At 39.7% G+C, this 26,555-nt stretch overlaps 3 protein-coding genes across 5 annotated transcripts in view; all 3 read right to left on the bottom strand.

The window, feature by feature from the left end:
- prnpb (prion protein b) overlaps window positions 1-26,555 on the bottom strand; it is a 201,354-nt gene that overhangs the window by 10,899 nt on the left and 163,900 nt on the right. The window contains exon 1 of one of the 2 annotated variants that reach the window (XM_074639352.1): window positions 2,452-3,294. The exons of the other annotated variant lie outside the window; for it this stretch is intronic. Coding sequence (XP_074495453.1) covers window positions 2,452-3,253 — 802 coding nt within the window. The 5' untranslated portion in view covers window positions 3,254-3,294. Of the gene's footprint in view, window positions 1-2,451; window positions 3,295-26,555 lie in introns of those variants that run through there. 2 annotated transcript variants of the gene reach the window in all.
- On the bottom strand, window positions 92-2,445 carry LOC141769873 (uncharacterized). The gene is made up of 2 exons (XM_074639366.1): window positions 1,162-2,445; window positions 92-1,131 (listed from the first exon to the last, which is right to left on the bottom strand). Exon 1 carries the CDS (start codon window positions 2,432-2,434, stop codon window positions 1,526-1,528), a length of 909 nt encoding a protein of 302 aa, XP_074495467.1. The 5' UTR covers window positions 2,435-2,445; the 3' UTR covers window positions 92-1,131; window positions 1,162-1,525.
- letm2 (leucine zipper-EF-hand containing transmembrane protein 2) lies at window positions 6,476-23,805 on the bottom strand. Of its 2 annotated transcripts, none has more exons than XM_074639357.1 (11): window positions 23,522-23,805; window positions 21,628-21,696; window positions 19,524-20,064; window positions 17,463-17,606; window positions 15,871-16,014; window positions 15,236-15,439; window positions 14,502-14,621; window positions 13,408-13,527; window positions 12,358-12,459; window positions 11,508-11,576; window positions 6,476-8,744 (listed from the first exon to the last, which is right to left on the bottom strand). In XM_074639357.1, exons 2-11 carry the CDS (start codon window positions 21,672-21,674, stop codon window positions 8,688-8,690), a joined length of 1,548 nt encoding a protein of 515 aa, XP_074495458.1. In that variant the 5' UTR covers window positions 21,675-21,696; window positions 23,522-23,805; the 3' UTR covers window positions 6,476-8,687. The 2 variants fall into 2 exon arrangements, with proteins under 2 accessions (XP_074495458.1, XP_074495459.1); XM_074639358.1 differs by lacking the exon at window positions 23,522-23,805 and adding an exon at window positions 22,221-22,294.

The raw sequence follows: 26,555 nt of genomic DNA, 5'->3' as shown, positions 1-26,555 counted from the left end.
ACCAGTTTCTATAAAATAAAAATCAGTCATGACAGTAAAACACGTTCAATTCATTCAATACATCAGACCAAAAAAGCCACAGATGCATATGTTGTGGTTATAGTGGTTTTTATACAGTAAAAAAGCATTTTATATTGTTTTACTACTCGCATCACCAACACAGGACAATAGCGATGTTTTCACACATAAATAAAACTAAATTAATCGGATTTTATCCAAAGTACCAACAGAAATCATAATCAGCCTTAAACAGGGCTCTGATTTGATTTCCTGTATTTCAATGAACTGTATAATGATTACATAAAAGTTAAATTATGTTTAGTACACAATAAAAATGGGGAAAATATAATCCATTACAAATACCATGAAAAACCTTTTTGTCTAAAATTATTAAAGAGGACCTATTATGCTTTTGTGCTTTTCCCCTTTTGTTGTAGTGTGTTTAGTTTTGTAGTTTTGTTGCCTAAACCTAAAGAAGTTGTAGTTTTGTTGCCTAAACCTAAAGAAGTTGCAGTTTTGTTGCATAAACCTAATGAAGTGGTAGTTTTGTTGCCTGAACCTTAAGAAGTTGTAGTTTTGTTGCCTAAACCTAAAGAAGTTGTAGTTTTGTTGCATAAACCTAATGAAGTGGTAGTTTTGTTGCCTGAACCTTAAGAAGTTGTAGTTTTGTTGTCTAAACCTAAATAAGTTGCAGTTTTGTTGCCTAAACCTAAAGAAGTTGTAGTTCTGTTGTCTAAACCTAAAGACGTTGTAGATTTGTTGTCTAAACCTAAAGAAATAGTTTTATTGCCTAAACCTAAAAAAGTTGTAGTTTTGTTGCCTAAACCTAAAGAAGTTGCAGTTTTGTTGCCTAAACCTAAAGAAGTTGTAGTTCTATTGCCTAAACCTAAAGAAGTTGTAGTTTTGTTACCTAAACCTAAAGAAGTTGTAGTTTTGTTGTCTAAACATAAAGAAGTTGTAGTTTTGTTGTCTAAACCTAAAGAAGTTTTAGTTTTGTTGCCTAACCCTAAAGAAGTTATAGTTTTGTTACCTAACCCTAAAGAAGATGTAGTTTTGTTGCCTAAACCTAAAGAAGTTGTAGTTTTGCTGCCTAAACCTAAAGAAGTGAAGTTGTAGTTTTGTTGTCTAAACCTAAAGAAGTTGTAGTTGTATTGCCTAAACATAAAGAAGTTGTAGTTTTGTTGTCTAAACCTAAATAAGTTATAGTTTTCTTGCCTAAACTTAAAGAAGCCTTTTTGTTTGTGATCAAAATGTGACGTTTCATTCAGTTTTACAACTTGTTAGAACGTGTTGTTTCTAAGTATTGCTTTCATTTTTACAGCGTAGTAGGCCCCTACTGACCCACATCTATGGTGCTTATAGCGTCTGATAATGCCTATTATTGGCCTGATAACAGTCAAATCGGGTACAATTTCAGTCTGGACCACGAACAACTGCCACTTTTATCCCTAGAGCCATGCATTTTACTTATTATCTTTGTTGTACACCTCATATATCTCCATCACTTTAACGGCTAATGAAGGCCTCAGTGCAGCAGCATTAGCATGTTGCTATTCAGTAGCATCAGTGTAGTACTGGTGACCACAGCTAATAGACCTTGCAAGCCCATCTCCAGTCGCTGCACCCCATCGGTGGCGCTGGGCTCCGTCTTTTTCTTCAAGTACTTATCAGAGTAGATCATGTACAACTCCAAGCATCTCCTGGCTTTCATCTGCTCAATCAGAGCCGGGTAGCCGATCTCCACAATACTGACTGTATCATCATCATCATCATCATCATCATTAGTAGCAGCTTTTCTGAGAACCTGTGAAGCTGGAGGTCCTGGCTTGGCTTCAGACTCATTCAGAGGGCGTTGAGTTGAAGGTGCAGAGGTCGAGGAGTTCTCTGCTGCAGTGCTGTTGCTCTTTGTTGTGTTGCTGACAATGCCAGAGTCTGGAGCAGCAGAAGTTGTGGTAGTTGTAGTTGTAGTAGTAGTTGTAGTAGTAGTAGTAGCAGCTGGTTTGTTGTTTGGCTTTGGATTGTTCGCAGGCAGAAGGTCTGTTCTCTTCATGCAGGAGTCCATGTATCCATCAAAGGTTACAGGGGGTTTGCTGTACCTGTAGTCTCTGCTGTAGTCGTTGATATCAGTAGACTGGGTGCCATATCTCCTGTGCATGTAGTAGTTGTAGTAATGCTCCTCCTGGGGGTTGTGGAAGTTGAAGGGAGGACGGGGGAACCTTCCCAGCCCGTAGCCCAGGGCCATCCCCGCCACAGCCCCTCCAGCTGCTGCCATCACAGCGCTGCGTCCAAACCCTCTGGATCTATCGGAGGGATACATGCCCATCTGCTGAACTGAGTGAGAAAAGGGAGAGCCGCCGCCTGCACCGTGGCCGCCGTATCCAAAGCTGCCCCCGTAGTGAGGGCTCAGGACTTTGTTGTTTGGGTTCTGGTTCATGTATCCACCTCCGTAACCACCATGACCACCGTAACCTCCTCCGTATGGGTAGCCCTGTGCTGGGTTACCTCCTGCTGGATATCCTGGCTGCTGAGGGTAACCCCCTTGATTGGGGTAACCTCCTGGTCGGCCGGGTTGCTGAGGGTAACCTCCTTGGTTAGGGTACCCTCCTTGGTTGGGATAGCCTCCTTGGTTAGGATAGCCTCCTTGGTTGGGATAGCCTCCTTGGTTAGGGTGACCTCCTTGGTTAGGGTACCCTCCTTGGTTGGGATAGCCTCCTTGGTTAGGGTGACCTCCTTGGTTAGGATTGCCTCCTTGGTTGGGATAGCCTCCTTGGTTAGGGTGACCTCCTTGGTTAGGGTACCCTCCTTGGTTGGGATAGCCTCCTTGGTTAGGGTGACCTCCTTGGTTAGGATAGCCTCCTTGGTTGGGATAGCCTCCTTGGTTAGGGTGACCTCCTTGGTTAGGATAGCCTCCTTGGTTGGGATAGCCTCCTTGGTTAGGATACCCTCCTTGGTTAGGGTGACCTCCTTGGTTAGGGTACCCTCCTTGGTTAGGATACCCTCCTTGGTTAGGATAGCCTCCTTGGTTAGGGTAACCTCCTGGTCGACCTGGTTGCTGGCCTCCTTGGTTGAATTGTTCATGTTGTTTAGGCTGTTTGGGGATTCCTCCCTTAGACTTAGTGTCCAGATTTGTTTTGGGGGTCTTCTTAAAGAGACTTATTTTCCCACCAAACCCTCCTTTTTTCGTGGCCGACGAAAAATGAACATGAACCGATAGAAGGGACAGACACAACAGAGCTGTTACAGTCAGCTTCATCTTTACACTGCAGAGAGGAGCCGGGGGAAGAAACGTAAAGAGAACAAGAGGTAGAGAAAATATAAGGAGAAGAATACATGGGTTTGGTAACACTTTATAATAACCATCATTATTACACGGCGTTGTGAATACTCAATTCTGATTGGTCAATCACGGCGTTCTACGGTCTGTTATTTCTTTATAGCAGACCATTGCAATGGGCACAGTTCTGATGTCGGACTCTGGAGGACCACTTTTGTGTCAAATTATTGATTCCTTAAAGGTCCCATATTGTAAAAAGTGAGATTTTCATGTCTTTAATATTATAAAGCAGGTTTAAGTGCTATATAAATACTGTTAAACGCTCAATATACAGAGAAATACACACAATTCCGTTGAAATGCACTAAAACGGAGCATTTCATACAGAAGGTGAATACAGGTATATTCAAGCAGACAGTATGAGGAAAATAAAGGTTTTTCTTTTAACATTACAGCTTATAAACATGTTCTAGTAGAAACACAAAATACAAGTATGAACCTGAAAATGAGCATGATATGGGACCTTTAAGTAATTAGCTGTATAATAAGCGGGATAACGTACAGCTAGCGGGTCATTGTTGTGAAATAAACCCCTACATTGTTTTCGCACCACACAGCCTCTCCCCCCTGTTTTACTTCAACATGAAGCTGTGGGGCCAACATAAATGTCAGGCTTAAAATAGCACAAACTATTCAGACCGCATACTGCAGGCCGGCAACTGTTGATCTTTACACGCTAATGTAATTATATAAAGTTGTTTTCAGCCCATGACCATCGAAGGAAATACAATAAACACACGGTACTGATAATAAATTCTTACACTACTTTAGTCGTCTAATGTCACATGCAAATCTCGCCTCGCTGTTCTCTGGTGACAAACCACAAAATATTCCTTACAAGTAAAGGCACATTTATAAAACCATGACGGGTCGGTGAAAACACCTCTTATGGAAAAAGTTACAAGACAAATCTTAACTTAAAGAAATAGAACATAAACACATGGAAACATAACACAGACCGTGTAATGTCAGTATCCACTCCCCCGTCGTTTCTTTCTTTAGATCCTCCTGCCTGTGCTTCCCAAACTTTCTCTATCACCCCGCACCCCCGTCTCCTTTTGCACTTTAAATATTTTTAATCCCCCGCCCACCACCCCTATTTAACCAGCATTAACCAATGTCAACCTATATTTAGATTTTAATCATTTGGTATTTGTCTTAAGAAGGTTTAGATTATTTAAACAAAATATAAACCAGCTAATAAATGATGATGTATTATCTGTTAAACTACCGAGGAGTATATAAAGTAGGGCTGCACAATATGAAGAAAATGTGCGATCACATTATTGAATATCATGATAACGATGTTACTTGCAATAAATAACCAGATATTAAAATGACCTCATTTCCATCTTTCTGGTGCTTTCAGTATTCTGCTAAGATACAACAAATTGCTTGTCGAATTAAAGATATTAAAGGAAATTATTTCTGCAGACTGTTACTATTTTAAAGTGCAGTTTTCTTCTGATGCTCTCTTTCAACTAACTCATAAAAATCCCTGAGTGGCGGTCTTTCACGATGTGTTTATCGCGCCAAGTTGACATCGCGATGACGATAATAACACGATATATTCTGCAACTCTAACATAAAGTAATTATTTTGCAACATTAAAGTGTAAACATGTACTTTTATGAATCACTAATTATAATCCAGTAATATGATTCTGAAATTGGCCATTCTGCATAATGAGTACTTTGGTACTTTATATACATATATGCTAATGCTTTTGTACTTTTACTTATTAAGAGTTTGAATTGAGTATTTTTACTTGTACAGTATTTTTTACTCTGTAGTATTGCTACTTTTGCTAAAGTAAAATATCTGAATACTTCTTCCACCACTGAGAAAAAAATGCAATGAAAAGAATAGCAGAGGAGGACAAAAGTAAAAATACAAATAATTTTGAAATATATTTTAAAAATATTTATTTTTAAATAAAAATGTTAAATTCCTTTTGAGGTGCAGCATCGAAAAAAAACCTAATACTCTGGGTAATCTACAGAAACATAAACCGTACATAAAAATAACCTGGACAGATAAAAGCAGACCTATCTGCATGGCTAGATACCACAAAAGGTGTTTGTGTGATTACGGTGGATGGAAACAGGAAACGAGGGACGGTTTATTCCAACATTTCTCAGGAACACCCACCTTCTGATGTTATCAACTTACATGGTGAATGGAAAGAGTTACTCTAGAAGACAACCGTTGAACGTTTTAAACTGTTACCTCGGATCTGCAAACACATTTGAAAGAGACTTTTCCTTATTATCAGGTGCAATAGGGACGTCCTCCTTTGATTTAAGTAAAGATATAGTGTAAATGATTGTGTTTAGGTAGATAAACCTAATGAATATACACTCACCGGCCACTTTATTAGGTACACCTTGCTAGTACCGGGTGGTCTTCTGCTGCTGTAGCCCATCTGCTTCAAGGTTCGACGTGTTGTGCGTTCAGAGATGGTATTCTGCATACCTTGGTTGTAACGAGTGGTTATTTGAGTTACTGTTGCCTTTCTATCATCTTGAACCACTCTGCCCATTCTCCTCTGACATCAACAAGGCATTTCCGTCCACACAACTGCTGCTCACTGGATATTTTCTCTTTTTTTGACCATCCTCTGTAAACCCTAGAGATGGTTGTCCGTGAAAATCCCAGTAGATCAGCAGTTTTTGAAATACTCAGACCAGCCCGTCTAGCACCAACAACCATGCCACGTTCAAAGTCCCTTAAATCCCCTTTCTTCCCCATTCTGATGCTCGGTTTGAACTTCAGCAAGTCGTCTTCACCACGTCTAGATGCCTAAATGCATTGAGTTGCTGCCATGTGATTGGCTGATTAGCTATTTGCTTTGACAAGCAATTGAACAGGTGTGCCTAATAAAGTGGCCGGTGAGTGTATATACATTTACACTTGTCTTGTACCTGGGTTGAGGGATGGATTATTGTATACAGATGGTGCCACCTGCTGGCCATGAAAGGACATACATGTAGAAATCTTGATGTGATGAGTCTTTCTGTGAACTCCAGTAACCACCAGACCTTAATATGTGGATAAAAACTCATTAAACAGTGGTTTCCTTACAGTAATAACATGGATTTCACAGGTATTGTGAACAGAGAGAGATGGGACGCGGCTGTAAAGGATTTAAAGATTTTAATTGTGTGAATTCTTTGTTTTTTTTTCCATCACCCAGACACTCATTTGCTCTGGTAAAGGGATGCATACATTAAATGCAGGGGAAGACAGTGCATGTTTTAACTGAATGAAACAATCCTTAAAGACACATGATAGCGTCGGTGTACCAAACCATCTGTAGGAAGTTTCCAGACAGGCGTCGTGTTGTTATCACACACACTGATGCTGATGAATGAAAAGAGGTGATACAAGGGAGGTAATTTATGACAATATGGATCATCTGTGGATAAATTAATTGTAGATGCAGAAGAATGCATCCTGTCCAATAACTCTGGGGCAGAAGTTTACAATATTTCTTTCAGTTTCAGGGTCTCGGAGGCACGGCAGAAACGTGAAACCAGTCCAATCAATCAGTTAATGTTGTGCTGTAGATGGTACCAACGTCAGAAAACCTCCCAGCAGATCAAATCAACAAGTCTGAGCAGCAGCACATCAACAGGTCAGTGACAGGTGTTGTTAAAAAGCAAAAAATAAATGCTGTGATTGAACCCCTTTGCACCACGTACGCAGAGCAGGAAAGGATTAATTTGGATTTTGATTGATACTCTGATCAAATGGGGAAGGGAAAAGGTTCAACTGGGCGCTTTAAACACACTGAAATGAATGATCAATGGTACGATAGAAAATCTGAAAAATGCAAACACAACCGCCCTTTAACCTTAGGCACATATGTAAAACCAATAATATAAATATTCATTAGCAATCCTTTTTTTTTTGCTTAAAAAATATCCTTTAAATTATGGCGTCCACTTCTGGGATGTGCCTATGGATAAATAGCAATGAGGGAAAATGTGTGGAGACAAAACTCCAACAATGTCAAATGTATAAAGAGGGATGGAAAACCTTTAAGCACTGTCAAACACACACAAAAAAACTGTATTCATACAGTACACATTGATGTGGTAAACCTTCCAATTAAATAATGCAGTAGGATAGGTGGGCGAATCAGTCGTAATGCTTTCCATTTATCTCTTTAGAGGGCCACAAAACCAAAAAAAACAATCTCATTTGAGGCTTTAAGCTTCTCTCCCATATTAATAATATATCTTAATGGATAACACATCAAGTATTCTCTCTTTTCAGTTTAAAGGAATCTTAGTATCATAGTGTTAAACACAATACATATACTGTATATGCAAATAAAATCTGCACATTTTGTACAGATTGTCCGTTCAGTGGTTTACCAGTGGAGGCAGACTGCACTTTACCACAGTCACCTCTGGGTTTAAGGAGTGACCTCTCTCTTAATAATAACTCTTCATTTGTTAACTGCAGCAGCAAGCAGCTACGCTACGTCACCCTATTCAGAGGCAGGGCCGGTTCAAATCTGACCAAATGAGATGATGATGATTGTGACTGAGCCTTTTGCTTTTTTTATTCATTCGCAGGTTCAGAATGTGCTTCAGCACATCAGTATAGTCCAGCTTACTGAGCTAAGATGAAGGCGGGACAGCTACTGAACCAAAAAGTTCAGCAACGTAACTCTGAAAAAAAAAAAAAGATGACTTCTCTCATATCCCGACGAGGAGCGAATCCAAATAGAGAGAGAAGAGAGAAAAACGGTTCAAGGCCTTTGCATAGCAAAATGTACAAAGCTGCTGCCGCTGCGATGCAAGACAAAGACGAAAATATACAGGATATTTACAAATTTACAGAAGGAGGAGGAAGAGGAGACCGTCTAGACTGTAAGGAGACACCATCAAGACAGACAGTTGACCAGGCTCTGCCGTGGGCGGTTTGGGCGTCACTTCCAGGACGTTGGGTCAAAGTAATCACACCATTAGCGGTCTGCCAGTCAGGCTGGTTTTCCAGCTCTAACGGAGAGTGACAGAGAACGGAGTGCACACGTGTGACAACGGAGAGCTCTTCGAACCTGCCGAGACGAAGCAGAAGAGGTTTGCAGACCTTCCCTGGGTGTTAACAGAGAGCGAGGGACGAATAGGTCTCCTAGATGAGTTGTATCATCAACATGCTGAACGGAGCCAGTGACTCCTCATCCCTCCGGTCCAGAGAGACAGAAGAAGCGGTTATAAAATAACTTGAGGGCTACTGAAATGTAGACCGTCATCTGACCACTACGTCCCTGTCACCCCTCTCCACCCGAGGACAGAGAGCTGAGTCCATCCTCCCTTCAGTCCAGAGTCTCCTGCTCCACTTTAAACACCGTTGGCACTCATCTTGCTCTTCTGGGACACCTCTGTTGCTGCTTTAGCCTGTTGAAGAGGTCACAGAGGTTAGTATAACAAGATCCACTTTTTCCCATTGAAAAACATAATATTCCTTTTTTATAGCATCCTGTCTTTAGTTGATAGCTGACAGACGTTTAGTGATAGAAATCATACAGACAGAGAGAAAGAGAGAGAGGGGGATAGGATGTGACAAAGGTCACCAGCCAGACATGAACCACAATCATCACGGTCACATGGGCTGTTTTCGAAACCGCATACTACTGAGGAGCGCAGTATGCAGTATACAGGAAATACTGTATACTGCGTTCCTCAGTAGTATGCAGTATGTGACAGTTAAAGTGATGTATTTAGCAGTATGCTAGACGAGGCTTAAGCCTTCAAACCAGCTCTTAAAGCACAGGACAAAAAAACTAACTTGTACCACTATTACAATATTATCAAAAAATACAACTTTGATTTTGTTGTTTATGTTGTGCTTGTTTACTTTATAAGATACTGCAGGTTTAAACTATTTATTCTGACAGCTCATAAAGAAGTCCGACAAACAGGATCATCAACGAGGAGAGACGGGAAATATAAAACATTCATCCACAACGTTTACTTTACTCAAACTGCTTTTTCAGTTACAGCAAAAGGACTGATCTCCCTCCAGATATTAGAGACATGTTAAAAGTGTCATGTTGTCTCATCAGGAACCTCTCTGCCCCGTCAGAAGCTGCTCTTTCCCTCTCCTCTTCTCTCTCCTCTTCCTCTCCTCTCTCCTCTTCCTCTCCTCTCATCTTCCCTCGCCACTCTGCTGCTCTGCAGCCGCTCTGTGAGCGTCACTGGCCGGCTCTCCAGCGAGCTACGCCCGCGGGTGATTGTGGAGCTTTTTAACTCGAAAAAAGGCAAATAAACACAGGTTCCTGTTAATTTATAATGGACATCTGTGTTGTGATATTTAAACAAACTATCCGTCAACAAGGAAATCAAAGCCTCTCGTCTACAGACCGGTCTCTAGAGAGCTCCAGCAGCTCATAGCGGTCTCTGAGCGTGACTACCCGGCTTGCTGGCAGCGACCCGGGCAGGCGCTCGCTGGCTGTCACGGTATTCTGTGGAGCTTCTAAACTCCGACAACGGTGGAACAAATGTTCGATTCGCCATCTAACTTCGTAAAACTGCCGATATTAATAATCTACACAGTTGATTTCTCGCCTCAAAAATGTTCAGAAGTGAATTTAGTGTTGAAATGGCTACAAAAAACGTAAAAAACGAGCAGCTTTTGGCTGCTGTTTTTATACCCGTAGCCTGTGCTGTTCCGCCGCTTTGCATTGTGGGATACAGTAGGCGAGATAGACTGGTCCGATGCATACTGGAGAATTTTTCCAAATCAGTACGTCATCCGGGTATTTCTGGCATACTGGAGATTTTGCTTTTGTTCGCATACTGCATACTACATACTACATTTTGGCCAAATCAGTACGTACTACTAGTATAGTATGCGGTTTCGAAAACAGCCATGGTCTCAGACTGCTGAGATACCAGAACTCTCCATGCTAGCGGTACTGATTAGTGACCTATAATGACACTTTGAAGCACAGACTCAATAATACGATTAATCTATTCAACAACAGTTGGATAATATTGCAAAACTATGAGTTTGTGCAACACTGACAGACCTCAGTGTTTAAATTACTATTATATTAGCCTTCTAATCATCCTCTATCAGGAGAGGATAGAATGTGTTACTTGACAGAAACTGAAAATTAAATTATGTTTCAGTATTCCTAAAATTTAGGACGTCATGAAAACCGATAGTTTGGTACCAAGTCGATGCCAAAATTCTGAAAACATTAGTGCTCATTTTTTTTCTGCAGTACAACAGGTACCGACAGGGCTCAAGACTTAATGGTGTCCCGTCGGCAATAGAAAATGTGTTTGAGCAGTAAACTCAATATCGATGCTTCCTATTTTTCCCCTGATAATGCTACATACAACAGCAAATCTGTGTTGAAATAGGCGGGACGAGAGCTAGTTAACTTTAGCTGTTAGCAGCCAGTAAGCAGCACAGTCCTGCACAGAGCAAACGGCTAACGTTAACTAGCTCTGGTCCTGCCAATTTCTAACAAGTGCCATTGAGTAAAAACAGTATGATGCCTTCAGTATTGAATTGGTATCTAAAATCATGGGATTTCACATGTATTGGTATTGACTACTAAATTTCTGGTATCGTGACATCCCTAAATGCATGTCTCATTACTTAAGCCTGAGAAAATAGCACCATCCCTCGACACACGTTTGTTTAGAAATGTGTGGATGGAAACTTTGTTTAATGGCACTGACATTTAAACTAACGGCTATATAAACAGACTAACCCACTAGTCTTAAAAGCAAAGAGTCAGAGAACGAGTGTGTGAAAGAGAGATGTAGAGTCTCTTTTAACTGGACGGTTTAAATAAGAATCACTTAGAGGTGGGCTAACAGTGACAGGTCTATATTTATCAGCTATTTTTAAACCTCACACACATTAACTTGAGATGTTCAGTTCCAATTCTGTATTTGTGATGGTCACTCTGTCAAATTACTTCTATATATCTAAACTAGACAGATTTCCAACCAGTCTCTATTCTTTCTGTACTTTCTGTCAGAAGAGCTGGTTTTCCGGTTTTCCCACTGTGAGAGATTAGCATGTCATGTGAGACAGATCAAAGCCAGGAAGAACTAACTGGATTATGAAACCCCGTGTTGCATCACGTCTCATACTGGTTTCTGTGGATTCCACAGGTCCGAACAACAAAGGGAGCTCACCTGAAGGACTTCAGCAGGAGTCAGAGGTTTGTCCGACACCACGGGAGCCATGTCTCTCATCTCCTCCACCTACAACACACAGACATAAAAACAAAACTGATATACACATGTTTTTGTGTGTGTGTTTACTTTAATTCATACATTTATTAAACTTCCTGTTGCTGCCACAGAACAAAAGGTCAACCTTTCATGAGCTATGAATAACAGGTCTATTTTCAGCTTTATGACAAGGCATTGTTTAAACAATCCCATACATGGGAATGTATGGTTTATTTAGCTTAAAGAAATACACTTTCTTGTCAAGAGTTAGATGAGAAGATTGATACCACTCATGTCTGTGAGAGTAGTATCAATCTTCTCATCCAACTCTAGATAAAAGGCAAATAATTGCATATTCCTTAAGTACTATTCCTTTAAGAGGATGGAGGATTTTCATAATCCATAAAGGAATATCGGTTTAGTTTGACCATAAATCACCAAATTTGTAGATACACTGACTACTTTCTTTGTATGGAGATGAACATTGTCTCATAACTGCTCTGATACTGGACTATGAATACACAAATCTGCTAACTACAAACATGCCATAGGCAACTGGACAAATACAGTGAAGATCAGTGACTAAAAGAAACTGTACATTTTACTTTAATGTTTTGTTATTCTACATGTAGCTTGTATGAGTGTCTAAGTATCTGAAAGTATCCCAGGACTCAACTATGATAAGAAAAACAGTTGTGCAGCCCCTCCAGTACATCTACTGTTATATCAGAAATCTCTTCTGAACTGCAGCGATGACTTTATAATACAGTTGATCTTCTCTCATGCTGCTGTGTTTTCTGAGTGCACTGACCGGTCTGTCTTTGATGATGCGAGCCGGGTCCTTCAACATGTCCGAGCTGACTGAGGTTGTGTTTGCTCCGGTGTTCTCCACTGCAGGAGGAGGAGTAGCTTTCTGCAACAACAACAGCAACAACACATCTGGTAAGAAAACCACAACCTACAAAACATTACCTGCTCTGGTTTATTGTTCAATGGCTGCATTAAAGTCATTAAAGTAGGAGATCTAACATTTGTATATTCATAGATTCTGGATGTTTAAATGAAGGACAATGAATAGATGTACTTTCAAGAGTTTTATACTACTTAAATTAACCTTTTAAGTCTGCACACATGTGGAGGGGATCTTTAATAAGGATTAATAAGGGTTTAGGGTTACTAATAGAGTTGCAATGCTTAGTCGATGGCAACTATTTTGATAATCAATCGTTTCAGTTAAATTTTTTTAAGCAAAAAAGACAAATATTTACTTTATCCAGCTTTTCACATGTTCAAATTTGCTGCATTTCTTCAGTATTAGATGGTAGTCAGTAAAATATCTTCAGGTTTTGGACTGTTGGTAAGACATAAAGCAATTTGAAGACGCCACTTCTGGGTCTGGTGGATGTTGTGATGGGTGTTTTTTGCTGCTTTTTAATATTTCATTAGTGCAGTGTCCGTTCAGAGCGGGCCTGCCAGCGTTGTCGGGAACCGCTCATCGCTCGTTGACTCCAGGGAAGTGAAGAAGAGCTTGTTTATTCAAAGTTTAATAATATTGAACATGTCGCGTATCGAAATTGCACCAACTTCGACACTGCACATTCTTGAGTCTGCAGAAATACACCCGTAAGTAGGATATTCTCGAGATATGCAAAGGACAGCCAGGTTACTAATGAACTTGCTGACACCAGAAACATAAATAGTTATGAAACATCTGGAGAGCAAACAGTGATTGGTACTAAACATTACGACCTGCATACCAGAGACTTAACAGCTCGAATGTTAAGCCGGGTTCAACTTCCTCTAATCTGTACATAAAAAGTGAAAATGCAGGGAGATTATAAATAGATTGTAAAGGTCGAACCTCGAGTTTGGGAACAGGCGGGATGACTGGAGGTTTAGGTTTGAGGTCAGAGTGGTACATGGCTCTGGAGAGCAGCAGCAGCGACGGAGGAACGTTCTCCTTCAGGTGCAGGTCCAGCCACTAGACAGAGACATTCATTATTATTAATTATATGGGAACAATTAGAAAACATAAGAAGATTCATTCTTTTATTAAAGACATTTTGCACTAAATCTGTTCCGAATGAACCGAAACACTATTGGTGCCTATTTATGATGACAACAAGTAAAATGTTTAATCTTTTCTTTTTGAGTTAGCAAAGACAATCTGATAAATGGAGAAGGAATGAAAATCTACTCTTCAGTCTCTGGGAATGTTAATCTGGGGAATCACACAATTGTGAAACCAGTATTTATTTATTTTTGTGAAGGTTCTCAGTCATCCAGGTCATGGTATCCGAGGAAGGGTTAAATCAGCAGCAACTGGACTTGGTTTATGTTTTTGAAGACGTTTCAATTCTCATCTGAAAAGCTTCTTCAGGTCTGACTGAATGGTAGGGGAATCCAGGAATTAACATCTGTGTGGTGGCTAGCAGGGCAATAGAAACCACTCAGTACAATGGTGCTCCTTGATGACCATAATTTGCATATTTTGGACAGGGAGGAGAGATGGTCTGAAAGAGGAGTGAAAGAAGCCATCTATGCTAAAGTAGAGAAGCCATCAGAGGAGGAGGCCTAAGGCATCACCTGTCGTCCACCTACAATGCTCGCCTGGCATCCCTGCCCAGGAGATCAAACAACAATTCACACTTGACCTCACCCGACAGTCATTCACATTCGGTATCAGTTGACTCTAACGACCCTTGACTACGGTCGTCACACCCAGGAGCACCATTGTACTGAGTGGTTTCTATATTCATGCTAACGACCCCACAGAGGTTAAATTCCTTGGTTCCCCTACCATTCAGTCAGAACTGAAGAAGCTTTTCTGATGAGAAGTGAAACGTCTTCAAGAACCTAAACCAAGTCCAGTTGCTGCTGATTTAACCTTTCCCCAGTATTTATTTAATGTCTATCGACCAAGAAAAGCTACAAACTTCACATTGAGTTGCTTACCTGCTGCATCTGTGTGTGTAGCTGTTCGCTGGTGAGACCCAGAGACCTCATCCCTCGACTACGACACGCTGCCTGTAACTCTGAGACACTCATAGCTGCCACGCCTTCTGCTGCGATCATCTGTGAAGGAAACAGAGAGGGAAGTCAAAAACTGTTGCACAAGCACCGCCCGCTGAGCCCCGTTAATCACCACGAGTGACGAGTTAATTTTAAATCTTTTTGCTGTCTCTTTTCCATGAATCCGACACAGCGCATCTCCGTTCTCCCTAAGCCTGCTCACTAAAACTTTGCTCTGCGCTCCATAAAAGTAGTTAACATTACGGATATGATTTGTGATGTTAAAGATAAGATAATAATGTTAAATGGAACATGATGCTGTGATATTGTCGCACCAAGCACGGAATTTTAAAAGCGAGCCGTTGTTTAAATAGGAGACATCGCTGTTTTTAATGTTTAAATATTTTAAATAAAATGTTCACTCTTTTATAAATGTTTATTCACCGAACTTGCTTGCAGAAAGCGTAAAGGTTTGATTATAATCCAAATTAAACTCTAACGTCAATAATTAAGAAATGCTAAACAGAGAATAAATTATTTAATAAAAACTATTAAATATACTTGTACTACTACTAAAGGCAATCAGATCACCTAGTGGCGATCTCAAGTAACCACGATTGGACGATATGAAAACAGAAACAGTCGCCCAACCCTACGCCCCCGCTGCTCTATCTCACCTCATCGTCTGACTTGATGGTTCTGAGTTGCATCATCAGCTGAAAACGCAGCAAGTTGTTGGTGCCGATGGGCTGCAGCTCCAACAGTTTACACAGAGCCACCAGCTGGGGGCGCTCCAGGTGCTCCAGCGTCAGCTCGTCCTCAAACAGCTTAGAAAACCGGACGATGTCCTTCGTGGTGGGCTGCTCGCCTGTGCCCCGAACCTGACGAGGACACACAGAGTCAATAATGCAAAACACCTGAAACCAGGCTGAGCAAATATCGTCCAGACCAGCTGGAGCAGAAGATCCATAAGATAAGACAATATATATACAGCATCTCATCAAGTCCCAAATCATCAATTTTATCTACTTTTTATTAATACTACATTCAAAACTGTAGGATTTCAGATATAACAAAGTATGAGATGAGATTGCTCTCAAAACTTTCCCCCTCACTAGTGCTGTTTTTTATCATTATGGAAGATCCTCAATGCATCTTAGATTCCCATTTATAATCTCAACTATGGTTCAGTTTGTTTACCGACTCATTTCACTTTTTAAACACACAAACACAGACTTATCTAATCTAATTGAGGGAACTTGATACTCCATTGACACACAAGATGTTAAGTGTTGTCTTTGCTGTAGTTTACCTTCTGAACGTATGTGGAGAAGCGCTGCGTCTCATCTTCTGTTTGAGCTTTTGCTTTATTCCTTCGAGCCATCTCGGCGATGGTCTCTTGGAGAAACTTGGCCAGCTCCAGCTTTGCTGCCAGACCTTTCTTCTGCTTCTCCTCCTGCATGAAGGACGGAGGGAGGAGGAAGACACAGGTTAGTTTAAGAAAATATACTTCAAACACAGCTGCAGGTTGATGTATTAAAATATAGTCGTCACAGACTGGTTTGTCCTCTTCAGAACTATATTACAAGTTCTCTAGAGTTTCAATATTACAGAGTTAAAACTTTTTATTGTGGTAGTTGGATAATAACAGAAAAGCTGACTTTACAAACAGTTTGAGACAGCTGTACATAATGATATACAAACAGAAATGTGATTTATTAGGTTGTTTGAGTTGCTGGTTGTCAGTTCAGGTTGTTCCTTTGTTTACCTTATTATGTTTTCCAGATTAATATTTAACCTGCTTTCGAAAGAACTAGGATTTTAAACTTCTTATCTTCAGCAAGAGGCAAAATAATCAAGATGGCGACGGCCAAAATGCCGAGCTCGAGGCTTTAAAAACAGGAGTCCACTTCACGGTGACTACGTCCACTTCTTATATACAGTCTATGGTTATTAGCAGCTGCTGGGCAGCAAAGTCCTGCTTGGCTAAATTAACGAAGCTAACAGCTAACGTACTGCTGGCTATTAGAAAGAATGCAAGTTTAAGGCACTTCTACATTGGCTTAACTTTTCAGACCCCGGAGTTGACCACTGCTAACAGCTAACGTTAACTAGCTCTCCTCCTGCCGATTTCAACACAGATTTGTTCACAATGAGCATTATTAAGGAAAGTTTCTAATCCCGAGCCTTGATCCCTGGTTCCTGCGGTACTGTAGAAAAACGAGTACCGTCACATTTTCAGAATTTATGCATCGACTTGGTACCAGAGTATCAGTCCTTATGACATCCCTACATGGACAGTCGCAATATAATCTTGAAGTGTTACAAAAATCATAATATTGTTCTTACACCAACATATTGTGACGATAGTTTTGACTATATCATATATTATTCATTTGACCCTATGCTGTTTTGTTTTCTATGTTTAGTCACATTTTCAGAGGCCGGACTCGTCTGTGCTGTCCAGGAGCACGAGAGCATTTCTGTGAATCACTCAACCGTGATCCAGAACAACCCGGGGAAAACATTCGAGTAGACAGGTCGACTGGACCAAGTACAGAAACCTGCTGCTTTTCTTTTACCAGAGATTAGAGGCGAACAAAAGGAATGTCGTATCATTATAATTACAGGAACAATAGACATATCAGTTGGTGCTTTTTTTTTTTTTTTAGAAAGATACAGTAAGTACTTTGCAGGTTTGGACGGTATGTGTTATTTCATGCAACAGCTCTTAAAGTAAATAAAGATTAGATAAGGTCTGCTGCCTGCGTGTCCTGAGGTTCTTAGTACAGCAGACATATCTGAGGAGTTATATAATTACAATGAACGAGGTCGTTCAGGCGGCAGGGTGTGTATGTCTGTGTGTGCATGTCTGTGTGTGCGTGTGTGTACATGAACACATGCCTTTTTGGTCTCTGTCTCGAAGGTGGAGGGCAGCATCTCTGGGAAGAGTTTGAGGAAGACCGGAAGAAGGAACTCCATGAAAGGAACGATGATGAACACGGTGAAGGGCACTAGACGGAACAGGTCAGCGCAGGTCCTCATCAGCTGTAAACACACAGAAAAACGATGTTAATATGAGAAAATGTGGAATGTAATGTGAGCCAGTGTTCATGCCATGGTGCAGTCATCTTTGGAGGTGTGTTTGCATGTTAATATCCATTACATGTGCAGTGAGCCTCTGCAAGTCTTTAAATAGACTAAATATAGTTTTACCATGAGCATAACTTGGGTCACTGAGAGTTACGTCATGAGCAAATCAAAGTGACAGTGAATATGGCCGCAACTGACAATAAGGAGACTTTCATTATTGATTAATCTAGTGATTATTTTCTTGAAATATAAAATAAAGGGAAATATACCCATCAGTCCAAAACCAAACGATATTCAGTTTACTGTCATAATACATAAGACAATGAAAAGCAGCAAATGTGCAACTAATGTTTTACATTTTTGTGTGAAATATGTCCTAAACCATTAATCAATGGTCAAAATATTTGCAGATTTATTTTCCGTCAATCGAATAATTGATTAATTGCTTTTAACTCCAATTGTGACACTTATGTAAAGTTATGGTGAAATGCTACAGACAGTGAAAAACATTCAATATCATGTATTAGCACTGCACAAAGCTCAACCTACAACTGAACTCTAAATATCACAAAGCAAATACTTTGTGTTGAAACGACAAAATACAGCAGAACCATACAGACCAACACTAGAACTGAATGTCTCTCACCGCAGGATTTAGTGTTAAAGGTTAAACTTATTTCAGTATTGTGACTTCAAATAAACTATCTAAACTCTGTCAATGATTATTTACAGACTGTCTGTCTCACCACTGTAACACACAACTGCATACCTGCTGTTGCTCACATCTGTTACGACTTCGGGAACACACTGTACTTATTCCTCATTGACATGTAAAAGTGTGAGACAGTCAAAAGAGCCCTTAAGCCATAAAATATACGTCTCACTGCTTTACTGATTACAACCCAGAGGAGGCGTGACAGGAAACAGGACGACTACTGAATGAAACCAAACGATTGAATAGGAACCAGACAGACAGGCTGTTGTGACCAGACGGCAACAGAGAAGATCAATGCAGAAGAACAGAGCAAAAAGATTTAAGTACAAAGATTTCAAATTAATTTAGGACACAAGTGTGCGGTCTGTTAAACTTAAATAATAATATATCATTACAAATTACAGTACGGGCTGCAACTAACGATTATTTTCATTGTCGATTAATCGGTTGATTATTATCTTGATTAATAGTTTAGTTGTTTGGTCTATAAAATATCAGAAAATTACGTCCTCAAATGTCTTGTTTTGTCCACAACTCAAAGATATTCAGTTTACTGTCAGAGGAGTAAAGAAACCAGAAAATATTCACATTTAAGAAGCTGGAATCAGAGAATTTTTACCTTTTTTTTCCTTAAAAAATTACTCAAACCGATTAATCGATTATCAAAATAGTTCACAATTAATTTAATAGTTGAAAAATAATCAATTAATCGTTGCAGCTCTAGTGCACAGATACTTTCAGGTACATTACCAATAGGAACTAGTAGGAAAAAGGCTTTGTTTTTATTAGGGCTGACCTGAACGCTTCAACCGTTGCCATGGTAATCGACCTCCAAATCAGTATTCAAATGCTTTGTTTTTTGTATTTTTTTTATATGCAACTAAGTAATAATAATGAATAAATCACAAAATAGCCCATTCAAGAAGGAATAATCCCACAACATTATATCTGTTATGATTAGAGGTGCGTGTGTGTATAGTAGTGTGGCAGCGGCACTGGCCCGAAGCTTTGAAGCCCGAAATTAGTAAATTAATTAGAAATTAGTCATTAAGGTGAGACTGAAGACGTCCATTTCATGTATATTAAATTATGATTTAAGAGCTACACTTTTGAGTAAAATATCCTGCGTTTTGTTGAGTTGATGAAGCTGTTCTTACCCTTCTCCTCTCCCTGCGTGTGAGCAGTTGTCCGTGCAGCAGCCTCCACACCATCCTGCCTGCAATCTTGATATCGATGCCGAGTAACCGGAAGCCATTGTAGTAATGCTTCAACTCATCCACGATCTTCTGATACAGAGCCTTTTTCACGACTGCCCTCTCCTGCACCGGAGGGACAGCGGCCGTTGTAGTTGCGGTGGCGGTGGTGGCAGTGGCGGTGGACGTTGGAGTGGGAGACGATGGAGGTTGGGACTGGGGTGCAGCAGCTACAGAGTCCTTTTTAGCTCCAGGAGAAGCATCCTGGGCAGCGGCTGGTGAAGTTTTAGCATCCTCCTGCTTTATGTCTTGGAGCCAAACACCTGAGCTGTGTAGAGGGCGGGCGAGCAGGGCGGAGTTGTGGGCTTGGTAACAGTGGGGGGAGCCGTAGCGGGAGTGCCTGAGTGCGTGTAAGGACGAGACCTGGCGAGGAGGGTCTATGTGGAGATAGGCTCTAGAAGATAGAGAGGAGCAGCTGTTCCTTTTGGATAACAAATATGATCCCCTGTTGACAGCAATAAGAAAAACTGGTTAGTTATTACGTAATATTGAGCACTTAAAAAAGTAAAGAAAGTACATGGTAGTGCTCAAATGTTTATCAACAATACACAACTCTAATTTTTAAAATGAATGAATCAGTTAATAGATATATAAAGTAAAACGGTTTCAGGTTACACCCTAGAGCTGTCTATGACAAATACTTAATTGTTGACTATTTTGAAGATTGACTAATTGTTTAAGTAATTTCAGCCTTTGTTGGCGCATTGTTACGTTTCTTGGAGCTTCACTACCACCTGTAGATTAGTGAAATAGTGGGTGCGCTCCCTTTCATACAGCCGGGGCGAGAAGTGATGATGAGCGTTGAGTGAGGAGCATACCTCTTAAAGGGGAAAACATTTGCCGGCGGGAGGAGGCGTCACTTTAAACAAAGCATGGATGTGTCAGAGCGATGAATTTTGTCAATTAATTGTTGAAGAGATAACGATGCTACAGAGACAAAATGATACCAGCAATCACCTGCTGGCTGCTCTGCTGTATGTTAAATATATACTGACTTTATTTGTTTGCATCAGCCATGTGATCGAGGTAGGCGCTGCTTTCGCTGCTTGAATTGAGTGGGGCATTCAGGCATATGTGCCGGCTGATATGCCTTTTAAGGCTTCAGTAGGCCAAAAGTTTTTGGCATCATTGGGCAAATATTCCATAATAACCTTTCAGCATATTGTAGTTCAAGTGTTCTGAGACAAAACTAGACTTCTGAACCTCCTCATGGCTCTGTTTTCAGGCTTTAAAAAAATCTAGACTCCATTCAACTCCACCGTGTATCAACATTTCTTTTTTGTTTTTAAAACAAATATTGAAACCAGAAAAATAAAATATTAGTAATTATAGAAAAAAAAATGCGGTAATGATATATTATTTATAATGAACCTACCCCTGTATTAAATAAACTTTAACTACATAATAATAATAATAATAATAATAATAATAATAATAATAATAATAATAATAATATGTTTCGTTAAACTCAACTGAAAAAGATACACTTTACTACAGATAAAAATAACCACATCGTTACGGCTGTTTTGGCTGACCAAAGGAAAAATACCTGATGCAAAAATCCTGTTAATTCAATATTGTTAATGCAATGGTGGCTTTATTAAACCAGAGATATATCTAACCTTGTATATATGGAATGGTAAAGTCTCTGACAGTTGACAAATCGGTATATATATGTTCTCATAGTACATATTGCCCAACCCTAATGTACAACAGAGTTATGTAACAATCTGGCAACTTTATTTCAGGGGCCATGAGAGTTTATGGTAGTACGAGTGAGGACAAAGATGTGAGTTTCTGATCTTGCATCACCAGTAGAAACCAGTTAAGCTCTAGTGTCTCTGCTGCCCCCACTAGGTAAACACAGACGGCTTTTCTAGACTCCTTAAACACAACAGAGAGCTCACAAGAGGGTGTAATTACAGTCACTAAAACTGTGTGAGGAGAACCAGTTATGCATTTCCTTGAAATTAGGATGTAAATGTAGCCATGTGCTGCTTAAACTTACCTTGATCTTGTGACTGCAAGGAGCACCTGGTGACTAAAGACTGCCATTGCAGGAGCAGTTTACAGTATCCTGTTAAAAGCACACATGGAGACAGACAGAAACAGAGAGAGAGAACATGCAGGTGTCTGGTTACAATTCACTCTTATGGTGCAGCAACAGGCTGAATGGAAAAACACAACAAACAGACAACATGTGTCCGATCATACACACAAGTCAGCTTAATAACTATGCAATGACATAATGTGCTAACACGAGTACAACCACGTTAGGTCACTGTTATGTAACAGCAAACACGGCACGTTTACTTATCAGACTTATATCACATATCAGGCTGATCCATGTGATGATTAACAGCTTAATAAACCATTAAAATCATTTAGAAACAGCCTCACACGCGTTACAAACATCGTCCTAACTGCAAGTTAACAAACGTTAAAAACAACAACTGTTCTGCTAAACGCACACAATGCTACACTGAGGAGGAAAAAGCTCAATATTTTGATAATTCCCACAACTTTTAGTTAGCTAATGATGTATCAAACAAACTATACATTTAAAATATATCAAAATATTACTAATTTAACTCTAGAAACCTTTAAAAGTAGCCGGTAGTTTAAGATTAGCATCATGCTAGCAGCGAGTTCACCATTAGCTAGGAGCCCTCAAGGACTATGGAAAGGAGGCTAGGTCACGCGTCGTACATCCGGGGTTTTGCACATGCGCAGTAGAATCTCGTCGAAATTGAACCAATCGTAACGCAACCACGTAGCTTGAGTTACACTGCGCATGCGTAATACCCCGCACCCCATAACCAGCGTCCTAGCCTCCTTCCATAGGCCTTGGGAACCCTAAATTGGCCTAGCCGGTTAGTTCTGTCTGGAGCCGCAAAACATTTGATCATTGTGATGAAGGTAACACAGTTTAGTCTAAGTATATAGTATATAAGTCTAATGCAGTGAGGGCCAAAGAGACAATGTACTACGAAATATTAGGGCCGCATTGAGGGAAAAAAACATCTGAGATTTACAGAATAAAGTCATAATATTACGAGAATAAAGTCATAACTTTACAAGAAAAAAAGAAAATAACACGTAAAATTACTACTTTATAATATTCCGACTTTTTTCTCATAAACTAGTGAGTTTATTCTCATAATACTATGACTTTATTCTCGTAAACTTCTGACTTTATTCTCATAATATTATGACTTTATTCTCATAATACTATGACTTTATAATCGTAATACTTTTTCTTGTAATATGACTTTTCTTTTAATATGACCATTTTCTTATAATGACTTTTTTCTTGTAATATGACTTTTTTTCTCGTAAACCTATGACTTTATTCTCTTAATATGACTTTTTTCTCGTAATATTATGACTTTATTCTCATAATCTCAGATTTATTTTCCTCAATGTGGCCCTAATACTCCATCATACCATCGTACCATAGACCTACAACAATGATAAATAACAATTAAAATGTAAACAAAAAAACTGTTATTCATTTCCATGTTTATAAATCCATAGAGAGCCACTGGAGAGGAGCTAAAGAGCCTCATGTGGCTCCAGAGTGCAATATTTGCACTATCTGTTTATATCATGTTTATAGCTTATTTTGTATATTGTATATTGCTAGAAATTAAATTGTTTTATTCTTATTTTATTCTAACGTTTTTATCTATTCTTTTTCTATTATACTGTTTGACTTGCACCAACAAAACCAAAGCAAAGTCCTAGTGTATACCTCTTACACCTAGCAATAAACAATCTGATTCTGATTCTGATTCAGCAGCAGGTTGCTACTAGACCTCTGGCCTAGCCAGTTAGCTTGCTGCTAGGCTAAGCTAAGCTAAGCTAAGCTAACTAGCTCAGTGGATGACGAACCGACTCACCTCCAGCGTCAATGACGGAGATCTCTCTCTATGGCCGCCGCTCTATGGCTGCTACTGACGGGGCGTTGTTGTAAGGCTTCTCGGTGAGACGGTAATACTGTAATCCATCCACAACAAGCCGTCCAGGTTAACCGGGAGAGACGAGAGAGGCGGCTGGTGCTGCTGTGGTGATAAACCCATTTACGGTGGGTTGTTTTTAAGCTTTAGAGTCGTCGTGTTTCAGCTGCTCGACTCTCTTTGCATGTGCAGCCTCCGCAGGCAGCTGCACTGAAAGGTCACTCTGGACATGCGTGAATGTTGTGTGAGGACCCACCGAAGATCGTCTATAGTTGGAAAGATGAGCTAATCTGTAGTCCATAATAATGTCCCAGCTGTTATCTAGCCTTGGAGCATTAAGTTCAAAATACATCATTTGAGTTCAGTAAATATTTTACTTTGTGAATTGTAATGATAGTTTTGAGAAAAAACACAGATTTAGCATGTTCACAATTTTCCCTCTAAGCTAAGATATGATAAGAAACCCCTTTGTTGATCTTCAGCGGGGTAATTCGGTTGTTGCAGCAGTACAAGGACAGAAATAAATACAGAAAAGTATAGAAAGTTACAGAAATAAATAAGTACATAATCTAAAATAAGAATAGAATAAAAATAGAAACTATACAAGAGCATTTAGAGACAAATGACATGGTAAAGTGAGTGGTGCTATGAGTCTATGTAAACAGTGTAGTCTAGTATATGATATGATTAAGTAATGATACTCAGTGTTTGTCTGTATTAATATAGTAGAATATAGTGCAAGACTCAATGTAACATAGTATAATATGGTACATTATGATATGGGATATATGAGACATAGTATACCCTAATGTACTGTATAGTATAGTACAACAATATAACATAGTAGGCCATATGGTATAAGTGTCGTACAGCTATATAACATAGTTTATAGTGTAATTATACTGTAACATATAACAAGATATAATGTGTAGTATAGTACAGCAATATAACATAGAATTTAATAGAATATCAAATATAATATGGTATCATATGATATGAGAATCAGAAATAGTTTATTGATCCTCAGGGGGAAATTGCGGCGTTACAGTAACAAGTAACATGTCAATTATGCACATACATTAATGATACAATATATAACACAATATATGTAGAGAAATATAAGTAAATTATAAAAATAAGAAATGAGAATATAACAAATATGTGCAATAAAGTTATACAATATATAACATATAACCACAGTGCAAATCAGTATATACAAATTGCTGAGAAGTGGGATCTATTAAGTGTGTTAAATATAAATGCAAGAATAGAATAAATATGAATTAAATAAGAATATTTCTTCTTTAGTATAGATAGATAGATAGATGGATAGATAGATGGTAACTTTATTGATCCAGAGGGAAATTCAAGTTCCAGCATCACAGTTCCATAGTGCAAAAACATATTAGTAAAAAGACAGTAAAAAAGTTAGTAATGCAAAGTACAAAGTACTAAAACATATACCAGATATAAAAATACAAGGATATGAAAAAAACTGTTAAAACTGAATATAGTGCGGGGTAACAGCTGTGATACACGACTATTAAAAAAGTAAATATAGAGCAGAAGAGACTGTTAAAAATAAATATAGTAGTATTAATGCCAGTGTATTGCACAGTTGAATTATTGCACAATTATTCTAATTTGATATATATATATATACAGTATATGTTGTCCAAAAAGCTTTGTGGTGCCTACTAAATAGGCTGTGGACTACAACAATTGTGGGTACCAGGAATTAGCGGCGGAGTGAGAGGTCTCTCATTTCCTCCTCCTCTCTGCTCCAGATCAGGCGAGGAGGCGTATAAAAACCAATCAGAGACGCTGCTGCTGACGTCACGACGGTTCTACGTCACTACGGCCTCTCTGCATCACCTGCATCGCGTTGTGTGGTCAAAATTAAAAATAATGAAAAATAATACTGTTCACATCCTTCATTCTTTAAATATATGACACTATTAAAAATATATATATATTTAAAACTGTTTCCGGTTGTTATTTTTACATAATCTCCTGCTTCAAAAGACATTTCCTCTTTCATTTCAGTGTAGGTGTGACTTCTTATGTCACATCTGCACCGCTACCTCCTGTTTTGTTTTTTAGCCCACATTAGTTCCTAGTACAGTAGAAGCCATCAGAAGTGAACTACAGATCCCGGGGTGCTCCCTCACAACCCCTCCGGGTCCGGATCTGGGTGATTTTGGCGCTGAGCTGCAGGAGACACAGTGATGTGTCAGTCACGAACGAGCCGGTTCAAAGAGCCGACTCTTTTAAGTGAACGATAAGAGCCGGCTCCCGTCCGAGAGACGTTTTTTTTTCTTTCTTTAATTAATTCAAGGCAGAATGATAGAATGATCTTCTCCGCGCCACGTGCACTCCATGCACTGACTGTGACTGAATGTTGTGTTAATGACGTCCGTGCGACCAATAAGGTGATGACAGACAAGGATCATACCATCAAGCAGGGAGGGGCGGGGGTGCATGGCGTGCTGACGGTCTACAGGTACAGAGCAGGAGGGAGAGGAGGGGAGAAAGAGAGAGAGGAATGTGGTGTGCAAATAGCAGACAAGATGAGTGACAGTCGGAAACGAAGCAGCATGTAAAAATTATGGTATTCTTGAAATTATAAGGTTTAGTATAACTATATTGAATAATTTAAAGGGACTGTTTGTAAGAATCAGAAAGTCTTGTTAACAGCGACACCTGTGGCTGTTATATTTCACCTGCTTGGCAGTAATGTTAGCTGACCAGACGAAGGTCTCTCCATGAATCACTGCTGATCTTAGTGTTGGCTTTTCCTATCTCAGCCTCCCGACCGGTGTCCTGAGACACCGGCACCCGGTCGGAGACGATAACGTTTCTCATTGCGGAGCCCCGTCACTTCACAAGACATGGAAAACCTCTGTTGGTCTGGAGGAGCTGCAGCAGTTATTTCTGCACAAACGTCCACTTTGTGCTCACTAGATATTCTCAGAGC

Source organism: Sebastes fasciatus, chromosome 6, assembly GCF_043250625.1.
Source record: "Sebastes fasciatus isolate fSebFas1 chromosome 6, fSebFas1.pri, whole genome shotgun sequence".
In the NCBI taxonomy this organism is placed as follows: Eukaryota; Metazoa; Chordata; class Actinopteri; order Perciformes; family Sebastidae; genus Sebastes; species Sebastes fasciatus.
Note: the sequence above shows the minus strand (reverse complement) of the source record. Positions and strands in the feature narration are given on the sequence as shown.

Excerpts from the sequence above, each read along its gene's own strand:
- LOC141769873 (XM_074639366.1), bottom strand. The coding sequence starts at position 2,434 with ATGAACCAGAACCCAAACAACAAAGTCCTGAGCCCTCACTACGGGGGC.
- letm2 (XM_074639357.1), bottom strand. The coding sequence starts at position 21,674 with ATGGCAGTCTTTAGTCACCAGGTGCTCCTTGCAGTCACAAGATCAAG. Across the intron at positions 17,607-19,523 it reads CACGCAGGGAGAGGAGAAGG|CTGATGAGGACCTGCGCTGA; the intron begins GTAAGAACAGCT and ends GTGTGTTTACAG. Across the intron at positions 11,577-12,357 it reads GCATCATCAAAGACAGACCG|GTGGAGGAGATGAGAGACAT; the intron begins GTCAGTGCACTC and ends TGTGTGTTGTAG.